The sequence below is a fragment of the Cercospora kikuchii genome (genome assembly GCF_019650295.1).
Source record: "Cercospora kikuchii DNA, contig_00007, whole genome shotgun sequence".
In the NCBI taxonomy this organism is placed as follows: domain Eukaryota; kingdom Fungi; phylum Ascomycota; class Dothideomycetes; order Mycosphaerellales; family Mycosphaerellaceae; genus Cercospora; species Cercospora kikuchii.
Genome location: NW_025408588.1, coordinates 614,207 through 628,221, shown reverse-complemented (window position 1 = coordinate 628,221; position 14,015 = coordinate 614,207). Strand labels below are relative to the sequence as shown.

At 52.0% G+C, this 14,015-nt stretch overlaps 6 protein-coding genes across 6 annotated transcripts; 2 read left to right on the top strand and 4 right to left on the bottom strand.

Annotated features, from left to right (window-relative positions):
• Window positions 1-163: 163 nt before the first annotated feature.
• Window positions 164-2,781, bottom strand: CKM354_001035000 (uncharacterized protein; the record flags this gene model as incomplete). Its single annotated transcript, XM_044805805.1, has 4 exons — window positions 164-767; window positions 820-1,708; window positions 1,797-2,206; window positions 2,432-2,781. The coding sequence occupies 4 exons, from the start codon at window positions 2,779-2,781 to the stop codon at window positions 164-166; spliced, it is 2,253 nt and encodes a 750-aa protein (XP_044661740.1).
• Window positions 2,782-3,196: 415 nt separating this feature from the next.
• CKM354_001034900 (uncharacterized protein) lies at window positions 3,197-4,866 on the bottom strand (the record flags this gene model as incomplete). Its single annotated transcript, XM_044805804.1, has 2 exons — window positions 3,197-4,633; window positions 4,804-4,866. 2 exons carry the CDS (start codon window positions 4,864-4,866, stop codon window positions 3,197-3,199), a joined length of 1,500 nt encoding a protein of 499 aa, XP_044661739.1.
• Window positions 4,867-5,166: 300 nt separating this feature from the next.
• Window positions 5,167-6,405, top strand: CKM354_001034800 (uncharacterized protein; the record flags this gene model as incomplete). Its single annotated transcript, XM_044805803.1, has 5 exons — window positions 5,167-5,232; window positions 5,285-5,424; window positions 5,485-5,682; window positions 5,744-5,921; window positions 5,980-6,405. 5 exons carry the CDS (start codon window positions 5,167-5,169, stop codon window positions 6,403-6,405), a joined length of 1,008 nt encoding a protein of 335 aa, XP_044661738.1.
• Window positions 6,406-6,801: 396 nt separating this feature from the next.
• On the top strand, window positions 6,802-8,900 carry CKM354_001034700 (uncharacterized protein; the record flags this gene model as incomplete). The annotated part of the gene is made up of 4 exons (XM_044805802.1): window positions 6,802-7,051; window positions 7,122-7,602; window positions 7,681-7,984; window positions 8,037-8,900. The coding sequence occupies 4 exons, from the start codon at window positions 6,802-6,804 to the stop codon at window positions 8,898-8,900; spliced, it is 1,899 nt and encodes a 632-aa protein (XP_044661737.1).
• Window positions 8,901-9,218: 318 nt separating this feature from the next.
• On the bottom strand, window positions 9,219-9,974 carry CKM354_001034600 (uncharacterized protein; the record flags this gene model as incomplete). The annotated part of the gene is made up of 1 exon (XM_044805801.1): window positions 9,219-9,974. The coding sequence occupies one exon, from the start codon at window positions 9,972-9,974 to the stop codon at window positions 9,219-9,221; it is 756 nt and encodes a 251-aa protein (XP_044661736.1).
• A 1,087-nt stretch (window positions 9,975-11,061) lies between these two features.
• CKM354_001034500 (TFIIH/NER complex ATPase/helicase subunit SSL2) lies at window positions 11,062-13,666 on the bottom strand (the record flags this gene model as incomplete). The annotated part of the gene is made up of 2 exons (XM_044805800.1): window positions 11,062-13,445; window positions 13,507-13,666. The coding sequence occupies 2 exons, from the start codon at window positions 13,664-13,666 to the stop codon at window positions 11,062-11,064; spliced, it is 2,544 nt and encodes an 847-aa protein (XP_044661735.1).
• Between the last annotated feature and the right edge of the window lie 349 nt (window positions 13,667-14,015).

Here is a 14,015-nt window from a genome sequence, read left to right as displayed (position 1 = left end):
CGCGATAGCCAGTACTGTCTTGCGCCACAATGGGTACGCCGAGCCATCTGGCTCTGATCAGGAGAAGAACATTTCGCCCCGTCTGATCTAGGATCGCTGCCACTCAAAAGCATTTCAGCGCATGTTCAGCAGCAGAGACAAAGGAAGCTGAGGCGTCCGTTCCTCACATGAAGCTTCCATTCATCTGATCATACATCGGAAACAGTGGTATATCAGCCAGATTGCCTCCGTCCATGGTGTGACGTCCAGGCTGCAGGAAGTCCTGAAGGCCCTGATCGTTCTCATTACTGAGCCAAGGCATGGCGAAGAAGTCGGCGTCATAGATCGTCCAGTCCGCCGGTACCGTAGTCCCAGTCTCGGTCGCCGAAGGAGCAGGCTGGTCAGACATTATTATAGAGCTAGAAGATCCGGGTAGAGCTTGATCAACAGTCGCCGTGGAAATAGAGCCAGCAGCCCGCGAAGTTTCGTTCTCGTGTCGTGCCTCTGATTCTTGAGTATCGTGGTATTCTGTCGATGGTAGTAGTCCGAACAACTGTGACGAAGCTTGTTTTCTTTGGCTTCGTAGATGGAGCTCGCGTGTCTTGATGTGAGCAGTGGTGGTTTTCAGTAAAGCTTGTGATATCAGAGAATACTGTCTCGCATGTGGATCGACGCTTGCGAAGTAATCGAGGCAGGCGATTGATGCTTTGCATTGGTCCTCGAATATTAGGCCGGACCGACCGAGGATGCCCACAGCAAGGACGAGCGAGGTAGTAAACAGCCACGATCTTGATTTTATTAGTGTGAATGCTTGATTGACAAATGTAGCTCTGCACTTACACGACAAGTGGCATCCTCCGTGGCATGGCGTCGGTGGTAAGAACCGTCTGCAAGGTCTCCACGAACGAGGTGGCTGCGTCCAAAGCAGCATCTGCATACTTCTGCTTCTCTTGATGCTCCTTGTGTGTTCCGGGCGCTTTGAGTGATGCGCCCATATATTCGTACAGCTCGTAGATCAGGAACGGCCTCGTCAGTAACATGATACCATAGTAGTACGAGCACAATGTTGAGCAAGCGCCAACCACTGCTTCTCGAGATGTAGACCTGGTGGTAGTCTCAGAGAGAGGCCTCAACCATGTCGAAGCCCACGCCTTGAGCTGGTGCGAAACATAGCCTGCAATGCGCAATGAGATCCGCTTACGAGAGTAGACTTCAACGACCACACGCTCAATAATCATGAAGATCTGCACGCTGGCGTCGATGACATGTGATGATTCTCCGAAAGGGACCTCAGCCACTCCGTGCTTGCCATATTTGACAGTGCAGTCAACATCCGAAGTAGAAGGCGGACGGCCAAGTAAATTACTGATGAGCATGTCTACTACCCTCAGACTCTTCCAGATTCGATCGCGCGTCGCACGAACAGCTTCGCCGAAAGAAGCATTGACTTCTGTGCGATGGAGACCAATGGCGTAGGCAGTTCTCGCTGCGAGCGAGAAATACAGGTAGGCTCCATTGGGCTGAAATGCACGTAACATATAGATTGCGACAAGTGCGAAGCCCTGGACTGTGGAGACGTTCATACTTGACGTGAGGTGTCGTAGCAAGATGTCTTTTGCGTGCTTGAACCAGGCTTCAGCTTTGCTGTCGTTGCTCTCCTGGGCCCCAATGGCGAGTACGAGGTAGTAGACGGCGGAAGTAGCATCTTGTTGATGTGAGGTGAATCCACCTAGATAGTACCGCCAGTCAGTGACCGATTGTCTCCTCAGCTCTATGCGATAGCATTGTGAATGTGCAAAGCGTCCGAATCGACTCACCGACCCAAGTCTTGATGTCCCGGAATAGCTGCTCATGGTCGAAGAGGTCAGCGAGGCCACTGACGGCAATGGCATACTGTTTAGTGAGATCATCCACCTCTCGTAAGTTGACAACAATGCTACTATGCTGATCGGCAGACCGCGGCCGGGCAACTTCGATGATAGAATCGCGTGATGCAGCAACGGGAAGCTCTTCTGCGTCCACCTCCGAAGCGATCAGGTGCCTCACTGTTTGCAAGAACGAAAGTGGAGCACAATCGCCTATGAAAATCACCTTTCCCTGCGCATCTCGGAGAATGCGTCCTTCGAGTGGTACTACTGTATCGTCGTGATGATCGTCACAGCTTACTGTGGGTGAAAGCGATGCACCGAAGTCAGCTATGCCGTCGTGCGTTTGTGGTCCACGAGCTCTGTTCCAAGGTCAGCACCCCTACCACCGAACAACGTGAACGGCAACAAGCGATGTGATGTGCAAGGCAATCCGAGGACAGTTAGAGGCGGGTGATAGCTTCCTGGCACATGACCGCGCTATCGAGAATATCTTGGGTAAGGGAAATTCGGTCATGGACAAAGCGCGCCGCATACATGATGCCTGCCGCGATCCCGCTGAGTCTATACGAAATGACAACACTCACGGATACTGAGACTCCCTCGGTCCACCGCCATCACTGTACGTCCTCCTAGGGCGAGTAGTCCTCGGTCGTTCAACCTGGCCATCTGTAGCATTCTTCTGAGCCGGTGTACTACCAGCAGACTTCGTCGACGTCGGATAGGATCTCTGCTTCGGAGGCGAGAAAACACACGTATCTGCTCGATTCTTCCGCTTGCAATACGAGCAAGGCAATTCGCCATTGCACTTCACCTTGCGGGCTTTGCACAGATCACAAGCTGCAATGACGCGTTCGACCCGGCGTCGCTTCTCTGGTGGTGCCTGCGGATGAGAGCCGTTGGAGCCATTGGCCGCAGGATCCGTTTCTTCGGTCATGATCGAAGATGAGGGAAAGTCGTCGGAATGGCGTTCTTGCTGTCTGCTCCGGTGGTAACGTTCTCAGGCTTGTAGTCATCGGAACTTCGGACGTCTTGAACTGTCGACACGAGAGTTACGCCGCCGAGGCCATGGGAGCTGTCACAGACTGGTCGATGGTGATGAAAGAGACGGAAGCAGGATGAAGTCGTCGGAAGATGGAAGTCGCCGATAAAGACGGCTTGACGGAAGCGGGCCGCTCTCGGAAGAACTCGGACCAGAGCTTGGCAATAAGCTTCGAAAGCTCTCGTTCCGCCCAATCGCTTTTCTGCATCCTCTTTCACTACGGCCAAGGAAGCATATGGAGATAAAACATATCGGGAAATGAGGACTTCCTTTTTTCGACAATGCCATCATACGCTATCATGGTAGCGAGCTAATCATACTTCTCTTCTGGCACAGTCATTCGGGACTCGATCTGCTTTGCCCATCGGAGCATTGGCCCTTCAACTTTCTGCTGGAACAAAACAGCACTGACAATAGCTACTACGACAGTGGTGATCACTGCGACGCCATTTGCGAGCATCCATGAGAGAGAAGCTGGGTGTGCCCCGTCAGGCGGTTGCGCGTGTAGTATGACCAAGGCCCATTCGATCAGTCTTGCCCTCAGAGTGCGAATGACAACTGAATGCACCAAAAACAAAGAGAACGATATCCTGCCAAGAAATTGCAGCGGTCGGGTACATAAACACGCTCGACATTCTGGCAGGCCCAGGAGTGCCGGGAAGACGAGAAACGCGCCCAGAAAATATGCCTGCCAGTTATACTTGGCCGCATTCTCCCAATGCGGCAACCAGAGAGGCTTGAAGAAGAAATAGTCGTCGTGTAGCACTTCTGTAGGATCCGTGTGTTGCTGTGGCGGCAGAGAGATGAGGTACAAGCCCGTCACGAATGCAATTGCGGCCGATGCTCGTAACCATGTACGAAATGCAGTCGTGGATTCGCCGCCTAGAGATACAAGCTTTTGGATGTCCACCACGAGAAGCCCGAAAACATAACCCTGGATCTCATGGGCGCAGAACCAGAAGTGGTACACCACAAGGGCCGCCAAGACGACAATTCGCCATTTTCTTCTCATGTTGGCCAATCCGAGTAGAGCAAGATAGCTTTGCATCGATCCTCGTGCATCCAGGGGTACAGTCCACAGCGTGTTGTGTAGCCCATGAGTGAATTTCAGATTCACCACGTCTAGAGCGTTGATGAGGTATGTGATGGTGCAGGCCAAATGCGACCAAGGCGACGTCCATGGTCTAGCGTCCGGGCAGAGATCGTGTAGATCGCTGGGCTCCTCAGTGTAGAGATCCAGAAACCATAGGGTTTGACACAGTATCGCAATGACAGCGAGCGGAAGGTACAGGCGAAGCCATCTCCGGACGACCGCCGAGCTCAGCTTTCGGTAGTAAGTTGCGGAAGGTCTTGCAGTCCTGGAGTCGCAGTGCGTTGTTAATTGTAGAGAAGTTCCGATGCAGTACCCAGAGATGACGAAGAACAGCCTGACCATTCCAGGTCCATGGGCCAAGACTCGGACCGGCACAATGCGAAAGAAGTTCGACATTTGCAGTTGCGAATTGTCGGCCCATGGAGATCTGTAGAATGACCAGCATACATCCGACAGCGTGTGGAAAATCGTCACCTGTAGAGAAGCCAGTCCTCGGAGTCCGTCGATCCACTCTTCGCGCTTCACCTTCTTCAACGCCGGAGATTCTGGAGACTCAGTGGATGCGATACCCAAATCCGCTTTTTCTTCACTCATGCTGACGAAGCTGGAAGCTTTTCTTGAGCAATTCAGATTTGGTGTTCCGCCCAATGTCAACTGTTCGAAGCGTGGATATGCTCATTGTTGCCAGGTACGTACGACCGTGCACATTCAGCTTCGATTATGTCCGATCAGAACACGCAGCTCCTCGCTGCAAGACATCAGCGAGAACAATTTTGCGATATCCGACACTAAGAAAATTGCAATAATCATAGGTCAAGACCGACCACCGGAGCTCTGTCGATACCGAAAGGAGACAATGCAGAGAACTTGGCATTGCTGATCGACATCGCATAGGATGTGCATTAGACAAACGGGGAGCTGTGCTTACGTCCGGTCAGGTATCATGTGATCGGAACCAGCACACGCTAGCCCAGATGCAAGCTAATCAATCGCACAGCGCCACTGGAAGTAACAGTAGCTATGCAATGTGACGTCGGAAAGCTTTTACGAGAACAACCGCTGACGCATGCTGAAAACATATCAGATTGATAAAGATCCACGACATTGCGAAGCTGAGTGTATTTATGTATGTTGCAGGTCCGGTGGCCTCCAAACATCAACAGGAGTACAGCGAGAATTGTTGCATCATGGGCCCAGACATCGACGTGGACAAGATGAACGGAAACCACAAAGATCGTATCTTGGTAACTGGTGTAAGTCTCCTTCACAAACTCTGATGTTGTGGCTTTAACACCCTTCCAATAGGGCGCAGGATTCATCGGGTCATGTCTTGTGGCGAAGTTGCTTCACGAAGGCCACGAAGTTGTTGCGCTGGACAACTTTTCGACGAGCCCATTGAACACCTTGGGAAATGTGATTTCCAATCCGAATTTCACACTCGTACAGTGGAGTCTCACCTCCAGATTTCAGAAATTTCGTTTCTTTGCTAACGCTCTCACACTCAGAGCCAATATAGCAGATCCTATACCTGAAGAAATTGAGCCATGCAGCCGCATATACCATCTCGCATGCCCTGCGAGCCCAAAGTACTTCTCGACAGATCCGTTGACAATTCTGGATACATGCTACTTTGGCACACGAAATGTTCTCGACAAGGCTCGACAGTGGAACGCAAGACTTCTTCTGGCCAGCACATCTGAAGTGTATGCTTTGGCTTTCCTTGCACAATCTGCAAGACTCTCAAGCTAATCTCGCATGTTTCAGTTATGGACAGCCCGAGCGTAATATTCAGGCCGAGACCTACTTCGGCAACGTCAATTGCTTCGGCCCACGCTCATGCTATGACGAGGGTAAACGTGTCGCCGAGGCACTCGCTTTTGCATATCGTGTCCAGCATCCTGACGCGCCAGAAATCCGAATCGCTCGAATCTTCAACGCTTATGTGAGAACAAATACTCCGATACCGGGCTTTGAATGGATGATACTAACACGTACTTCAGGGCCCTGGCATGCATGCATCAGACGGCCGAGTCGTCACCAACTTCATTGGCGCAGCATTACGGGGCGAGAACCTTGTGATCACAGGAGATGGGAAATCGACGCGTTGCTTTCAGTACGTGGACGACTGTGTTGCGGGTCTGACTAGTCTGATGGAAAGCTCTTGGCAACACGGACCTGTGAATATAGGATGCGAGAAGGAGACCACGATTCAGGAGCTCGCGGATCTAGTTGCCAGGACTGTGTTTGAGATTACTGGTGGTCCTCAGGTTGCCATTGTCTATGGCGATCCGCTGCCCGACGACCCTCTGCAGAGAAGACCTGACTGCACGTTGGCGAAGAAAGTGCTAGGTTGGAACGTTAAGACGGATCTGTTGGAGGGACTACGACGGACAATCGACTGGCATATTGCTGTGTCCCAAACGTAGTTCAGATCTTTGGACGCCACCAGTGCTACAAAGACCTACACGAACTAGAACTTGACCAATTCTTTACTGCTGCTCGCGCGAAGCCTCTCTCGTATCTGCGATACTCCGAAAGGAGGTCTTACACCCTGCCCGAGCATAAGCGGTCGGCGCCAATTGCGGTGAAGTGGGGAGATTCGGGGAGAGCAGCCAACGTGCCACGCGATGTGCATACCTGCATACATGCTGTTGAGACGATCAAGCCACCTGCACGCCACCACTGGCGAACCAGGCTCGAGATCTTCTGCAATGCGAAGCAGGTGCAGTATCTCGTCATCATTTTTACCACGATTCTTTTTTGCGCATTGATTAGCTTTTTGGATACACGGAGTCTTTCAACTGTGAAAGACCGCAATTCCAATGAACGGATCAACGAAATCAGACACGCACAGTGTGCAACAAACGGAGGACACGCTCCCACCTTTCTCCCACGAGGAAAAGAGACGAAGGAACCGCGCAGATGCGATTTGGAGACCATTGACCTTGTCGATATGGTCGCTACAATCCTATCTGATTCTTCTGCTGATGCAGGGCATACGATCGACGAAGTCAAGTGATCAACAGACTTGGGTTCCGATTCTATTCATCTGCTGGCAAGTCACTCAGCTGGGTTAGTGGGACCAGAATCCTCCGTCGTGGAGCGGAAGCATGACCGTCATCGCTGACACAGCAGCGAGCAGCGACATCAATACTAGGAGAATCATACCGATTCCTACTGTGGTCCGGAGTCACCCTCAGACAGAAGACCCGACTGAGTGGCAAACACGCTCCCTTGGTGGACATCATAGTCGTTAGCTGTGGAGAAGAACGAAGCGTAATCCTCGACACGCTACGATCAGTGTGCGCACAGAACTACCCAAACTTTCGCGTTCTTCTAGGGGACGACGGCAATGATGACAAGCTCGAAGAAGACATCCGCCAACTTGGTGAAGTATCCCCGTGCGAGCTGCTTTACTATCGGCGACCTGGGAAGAGTGGATGCAAACGAGGATACAAAGCCGGAAACATGAATGCTGCTTTGGCGTACCTGGATACCTTAAGTAGCGAACGCACCGAGTTCTGTGCGTTCTTGGACTGCGACATGATTGTGGAACCTGACTTTCTGCGAGCTACAATGGGACACCTCGTACAGAATCCAAAGGCTGGTGTTGTTGTTGTACCGTAAGTATATCCCCCTGCATGGAATCATATGTCCTTGTTGCATATGTCTACGGGAACTCGCTGACAACCGATGTGCAGTCAAAGCTTCTACAACCTCCCACTGAACGATCCTCTGTACTCGTCCATGTATATCCACAACTGGCAGGATCAAGTTGAGCGTGACACTCTTGGTGCAGTATGGGAAACTGGTCCTGGAGTCGTCTTCCGACGGAAAGCCATCGAAGACATGGGCGGATTCGATGAATGGGTACTGATGGAAGACATCATAGCCGGCATGCTGTTGAACGGCCTCGGATGGGAGTCTGTTTTATGCTATGAGCAATTGCAGTGGGGTATGGTTCCTGACACCTTTGCAGGATATATCGCGCAAAGGAAGAAATGGGTAAGTCTGCAATCGCAGCCATCATTCAGACCATCGACTGACATGAGTTCAGTGCGTTGGAACAGTGCGAGGCGCAATGATAGCAAGATTCGGATTCCATTCGCAAAAGATGAGCAAACTCACTTGGCGTCAACGTACCGTACAATTCTGGTATTGCATATCGCCATACGTTTCGTCCACGCAAAGGACTCTCCTGCCACTGGCATTCCTGCTCTTAGTGGCCACAAAGCAGCCTCTAATCATTCCAATCAACTTCCGACTGTTGCGTCGGATGACTGTCATGATTGGTGTAGCGTATCGTATCCAATTCATGGTATCTGGATCGCTTTGCAGCTATCACATGGTCCGAAGGAAGATGGAAGCGGCAACGTGGCTTAGTCCATACTTATTCCTGGTGATTGTGAAGGAGCTGCTACCTCACTGGATGGCTGGAGTGCCAATGAGATTCACGCCAACACAATTGCTGGAGTCGAATCTGCTCGAACGAGATGCAAAGCTTCGAGCACCCCTTTGGCATCGAATCGTGGTGACTATCGTGTATCAAGGTCTCTGGTACCATCTCCTGGTCGCTACAATAGCTGTCAGCATGTTCTACGACGGTTACGCCGCCGCCAAGTCACAAAGAACTGCTGACAGCGTGTGTCTTCATCTCTGGTCCCACATTCTTGCTCCAGGGGGAGACTGGCTCGTCTACGGAGATCTCTTAGCGCCGCTTTTTTACATGATATGGCCTCCCACTATGCCAGCACGGCGCGATATGCTTGAAAAGTCAAGTTGTGGCAAGATGGAGGCTTGGTATCCGAAGCGTTACTACAGGCAGGAGAACTGGGAGTGGTACGGAACTCTCGTCAAAGAAGTCGTCATGGGTGGCGCTTATGTATTCTACCTCTTGGTCGATAGACAATTCTGTACGTAGCATTTGATTGCGTGATGACCTACTCGCCTATCAATGAGCATGCGAACAGGGAATTGAGATCGTTTTAGTAATCTCGGTAGCTGTGGTACTAGTGGCAATGATGCTGGACTGCTAGATCGCGAAACCATTAAGAGCGCTTGGCTCCAAGCTCACCACGATCACATCCGGGAATGAGGCACCTTTTTGAGACAACAATTGACTTGAGGATACTTGATATAGAGAGTAGCTGAATTACGATGATCAAATTCCCCCAAAACAAGAGCACCCAGATCCCGAACGCCCATCCCAATACTTTTCCCACCACCTCCTGTCTAAGCTCTACTTCTGCGCCTTGAGGTAGATTGGATCCTGCTTGTCATCTGGCAGTGGAGCTCCAGTGGTACAGTCCGTAGCAACGAAGACAGTGTCTCCCGAAGCTGTACCAGTAGCGGTCTGGAAAACGCTCTCGATGCACACATTCTCGTCAACCCGGTTGGCACACCACTTGTTGAACGGGTTGGAGTGCACATCACTCTTAGCTGAAATGCCACAGCTCTTCACGATGTGAGGAACGAATGCCCAGAACCCACAAGAATCGACCAAAGCTGCTGGCTTGTCACGAATGATGCCGTTACCAGTGCTCTTCGTCTCGGTCCATGTGAATGAGGCTCCCGCGGAGAACGCCGCTTGAGTAATACCGATGTTGAAGGTGGTCGATTGACCCACGTCCACTCGCATGTTCTGATCCAGACGGCAGGCCGATCCCTTGCCGCAGCGGGTGTTGTCGAATGGGTACACTTCTCCGTAACGCCATTCCAGGGTCTCCTCGCAGTAACGTTGGCAGCTGTTGGACCAGGGAGAGTTGCCGGAGCAGTATTTACCGTTGCCGTCGTCCTTGATCGTGTTCTTTTTTGGGCACTTGTCCGATTTGACTCCGAGTGGGACTTCGTATGGGTGGAAGCAGTTCTCGTTGATCCATGGGTTGGAAGGCTGGTCGACTCGAGGGAGGAGTTCAGCTTCTGGCTTTGCTGGGATGACGCTGCCAGAGGCAAGAGTGGAGGCCAGAATGGCAATGGAGAAGGACTTAGAAAGCATTTTGAGTCGGAGTGTCGAGAGCGGTGTCGGAAGTTGGAATTCTGAGGTGAATATTGTGGTGATGTGATGGTGCTGGCTGCTGAAGTGTTGTGTTGTGTGATGGTGTTTCCAGAATGGCAAGAGACTTGCTTTATCTTATACAGCCTGCCACTTTTCGTGGTACCTACTGTGCGGAGACAAGTCCTGTGTGCACACTGACTGCCCTCTCATGTCGGCGGGTCTTGGGATTCTCCAATGTGCTGTGAATAGGAACAACACTCCTAAGCCTTCCATCGTGGAAAGCATTGACGAACTCAAGGAAGGCTCTGTCCTAACTAAGATTCCTTGGTTTGGAGTCGAAAGCATAGGGTTGTGCTGCGCACAGAGAGAATAGTAACAATCCTTCTCGCTTGTGCCGGTAATATGTCGGGTCTTGGTGTAGCGAGTGGGTCAGCGCCTATCTTGCACAGCCATTGCAATATAGTCACCCCATGCTATTCGAGTGCCGGTCTAATGCCGATACCGGTGTAGGTAGATCGCTTTAATTTCTGAACACAGCCTAAGTGATGCATGCGCTTGCATTGCGTAGCTTCACCTGATGGCTGTACGGGCTCGGGATTGTTGGAAACACGGCATTGGCCGTTGCCGAATAGACATCCCTTGGTCCCAGGACCGTCGAAAACATCCAGGTTGCTCCACCCCATTGGTCTGCACTGCTGTAGTCGGTGACGCCCCACGGCATATCTCTTTGCGAGCGAGAGATGAGCTGACGTCGTGAAACGATTGTGAAGCTTTTTAGTGCTTGTTGGTCCTTCCCAAACGGAACGTCGAAGGAACGAAATTGTTTCGACTTGATGCGCTTCATCCCGCTTCCATCCTCTCGAACTGATACGCTCAGGGCTGGAGCTGCGCACAAGCCGAATGCTGTCCTCGACAGACGGAGACAGCTTCCAATGTTGTTGCCAAGAGGCGGCCAGAGGTCTCACGTGTTGCATTACTTTTGCTATTCATACACAACTAATCCAATAAACCCATCGCCTTATACTTCCCAAGACAGTCTACCGGTGCACTACCATATCTTGCAGTCTGTCTTCCCGTTCACATCAATTTAAACCTGGTCCGCAAAATCTTTCGCAGCCTTCGCTCTCCTGGCTTGCGCCGCGGCATTCTTCTTGAAAAACGTGTTTCTCGGTTTGGCCAGTGCCTTGTTCGGGTTTCTACCCTTATCGTGCTCCATGTAAGCCATGTTGTCTCCTCCTGCCAGCGACGACAACGTGCCAGCTTGTCTTCGCACACCGCTGCCCTTCTTCTTGGCGCGCGAGACGTTCCGGTCGCTGAATAGATCATCCTTGATGTCCTCGACGTCACCAGTGGTGTCATTTTGAAGCAGCACATCAGTGAGCAGTGTCATCCGCTCCTGCTGAGTGTTGAAAGCCAGGTTCGGCATTCTCTCGATTCCGTTGAGATGCGTGATGACCTTGAACGCATAGCCTTGATCGACCAGGAATGCTTGTCGCTTGGAGGAATAGTACATTTCATTTGTGTCTTTGCTGACCAGGGAGTAGAAGAAGGCATTGAAACCTTCGTCGTTACGTCGCTTTGCTCGCAGGATGCGACCCAGGCGCTGTGCTTCTTGACGTCGAGATCCGTAGTGCGAAGAGATTTGGATCAGGCATGTCGCCTCCGGCAAGTCGAGAGACGTGTCACCAATCTTGGACAGGAAGATAGTAGACACGGCGTCGTTCTGTTGGAAGTTTTGCAGCACAATCTCTCGCTCGCGCTGACCTGTGTCACCGTAAATGTATGGCTTGGTCATGCCCTTTGCGTATTTCTCTAAAGCGTAGACATTGTCGGAGAATACAATGACCTTGTCGCCACGCCGCTCGTGAAAGTCGATCAGGAACTGGCATGCCTGGTACTTGCGCGGATTCATCGTCGAAAGCAAGCTCCGCTTGTTTGTTGTCTTGGCTTCGAGATACTCCTTGTAGAACTCGGTCGTCATGGGGCACCACACTTCTGCGCACTGCACGCGTGCAATATGACCCTCTTCGCTGAGCTGAAGCCAATTGGCCTCGTACAGTTTCGGTCCGATGAGGAAGTTGAGATCTTTGATCTTGTCATCTTCTCGCAGCAAAGTCGCAGTGAGTCCGAGTTTCGAATGCGTCTTGATGCGTTCCGTCACCCGTCGGAACATCTCTGCTGGTACCACATGGACCTCGTCCAGAACCATAAGACCCCACTCTCGCCCGGTGATGAAGTCCATGACTTTTTGGCTGTCGTGGGCACGACGTGTGTTCTGTGTGACCATACTGTACGTGCAGATGATGACGCCTGCCTTCTCCCGCAGACTTTCCTTCTCGCCGCTGGTGAAGATGGCGATATCGTCGGGATTGATATTCGACCATTTCTTGAACTCTTCCTTCCACTGAACAGCACTCATAGCGCTTGTGCACAACACAATCGCACTCTTCTTGACCGTGCAGGCTGCAGTGATGCCGACCAATGTCTTACCGGCTCCGCAAGGCAGGACGATGATGCCACTTCGAGCACGGCCGTTTCCGAACATCTTGCTGAGCGCATGCTCTTGGTAGTATCTGATTTGTACGTTCGGCCGCAGGTCGATATCCAGGTTCGCATTGATATCATCCGCTCGAAAATCATACTCCTCGGTCAGCGGCAGGTTGAGCTTGACGTTACAGTGCTCCTGCACCTTTTGAATTTGATTGCCATCGATCTCGAAGGAGTGCACCAGGTCTGTATCCTCGTCATCTTCCTCCTCACGCAGAAACTCCGTCATGGTCTTTTCTGCATCGCGGCCACCAAATTCGTCATCTGATTCATCCTCTTCGTCTCGCTTTTGTGCTGCTTCGGCCTGCTGCATCGCCTCCTTGTCTGCTCTTGCCTGAGCGGTTCCTTGGATGGTGAGGTTGCCCTTCTTGGCCGCCTTGTCCGTCTGTAGATCCTCAGTATCGTCCACTCGTGTTGAACTAATAACCGGGTCTCGGAGCAACATTTGCAGCACGGACGCATCGTTGCTTTCTACAAAATATTTGTTGTGCTTCAACACGAGCCTCACTTTCCCAAAAGACTGAGTCACCTCGTGCACGAAGTCGATGATGTTAGCAGGGACCTTCGTCTTCGAGAACAGCTCGAGATCGCGGATGATGTCTTGCTCGGTCAGACCGACAGACACTGCGGCAAACAGACTGTGAGGACTGATTGTATATTCATGCATATTCGTCGTTCGACTTTGTGGCTCGGCAATATTGATCAAGAAGTTCTGTGCCTGTTTGAAACTCGGTGCAAAGGTCTCGAGCACGACCTTGCCGTTGGCCGGGTCGATCCACAACGGGCGGAGGTGGTGATCAGGTTTGAGGGTCTCGTTGAAGAAATTGCGAGTGGATTTGAAGAGATGACTGGCAGCGTCGCCGTGCGATGAGGCGGCGGCGGCAGGTTTCTGGTATGTGGCAGGCTGGTACCTCTGGACTACTTCTACATATCACACTATCAGCGGCGTTTTGCAAGTAGACAGTGCGAGGGGTCGACCACTCACTGTCGTACTTCCGTGGCGCCTGTCTCTCCTCCTCATCGAATTCGTCGCTGGTCCCATCGTACTCCTCGTCGCCGTCCATCGAGATTGGGGTGGCGGCGCCCGAGGCGATTCGTTTCGTCGCCCGCCCATCGACGACGGGTGCCTTCCGCTTCGCCGGCATCGTGTCCGCCGTCTTCCGCCCGGTGCGATGGGGACTATCGACGATTCTGCGCGGTGATGGTGGTGATGTTGGAGAGATGGAGTCAACCGGGTTGATGATGAGACTTGAAGGCTGCAGCCGCAGGCGCAGTCGTGGCTCCGCCCCAGCCCTAAGTTAGTCACATGCCTGCCGAACTCCGGAAGCTTATTCGCGAAGCAGTCAATGCTCCTCCGTCATTCGGCGAGAAGGCCGTTCATCAATCACTTTTGTCGTTCACCTTCGTCTCCGTCTCATCGTAGCATCTCCTTCACCTCACCGGGACACGATTTGCTTGCGAGTCTGACCGTCGGATAGCTTCTGGAAGAATCAG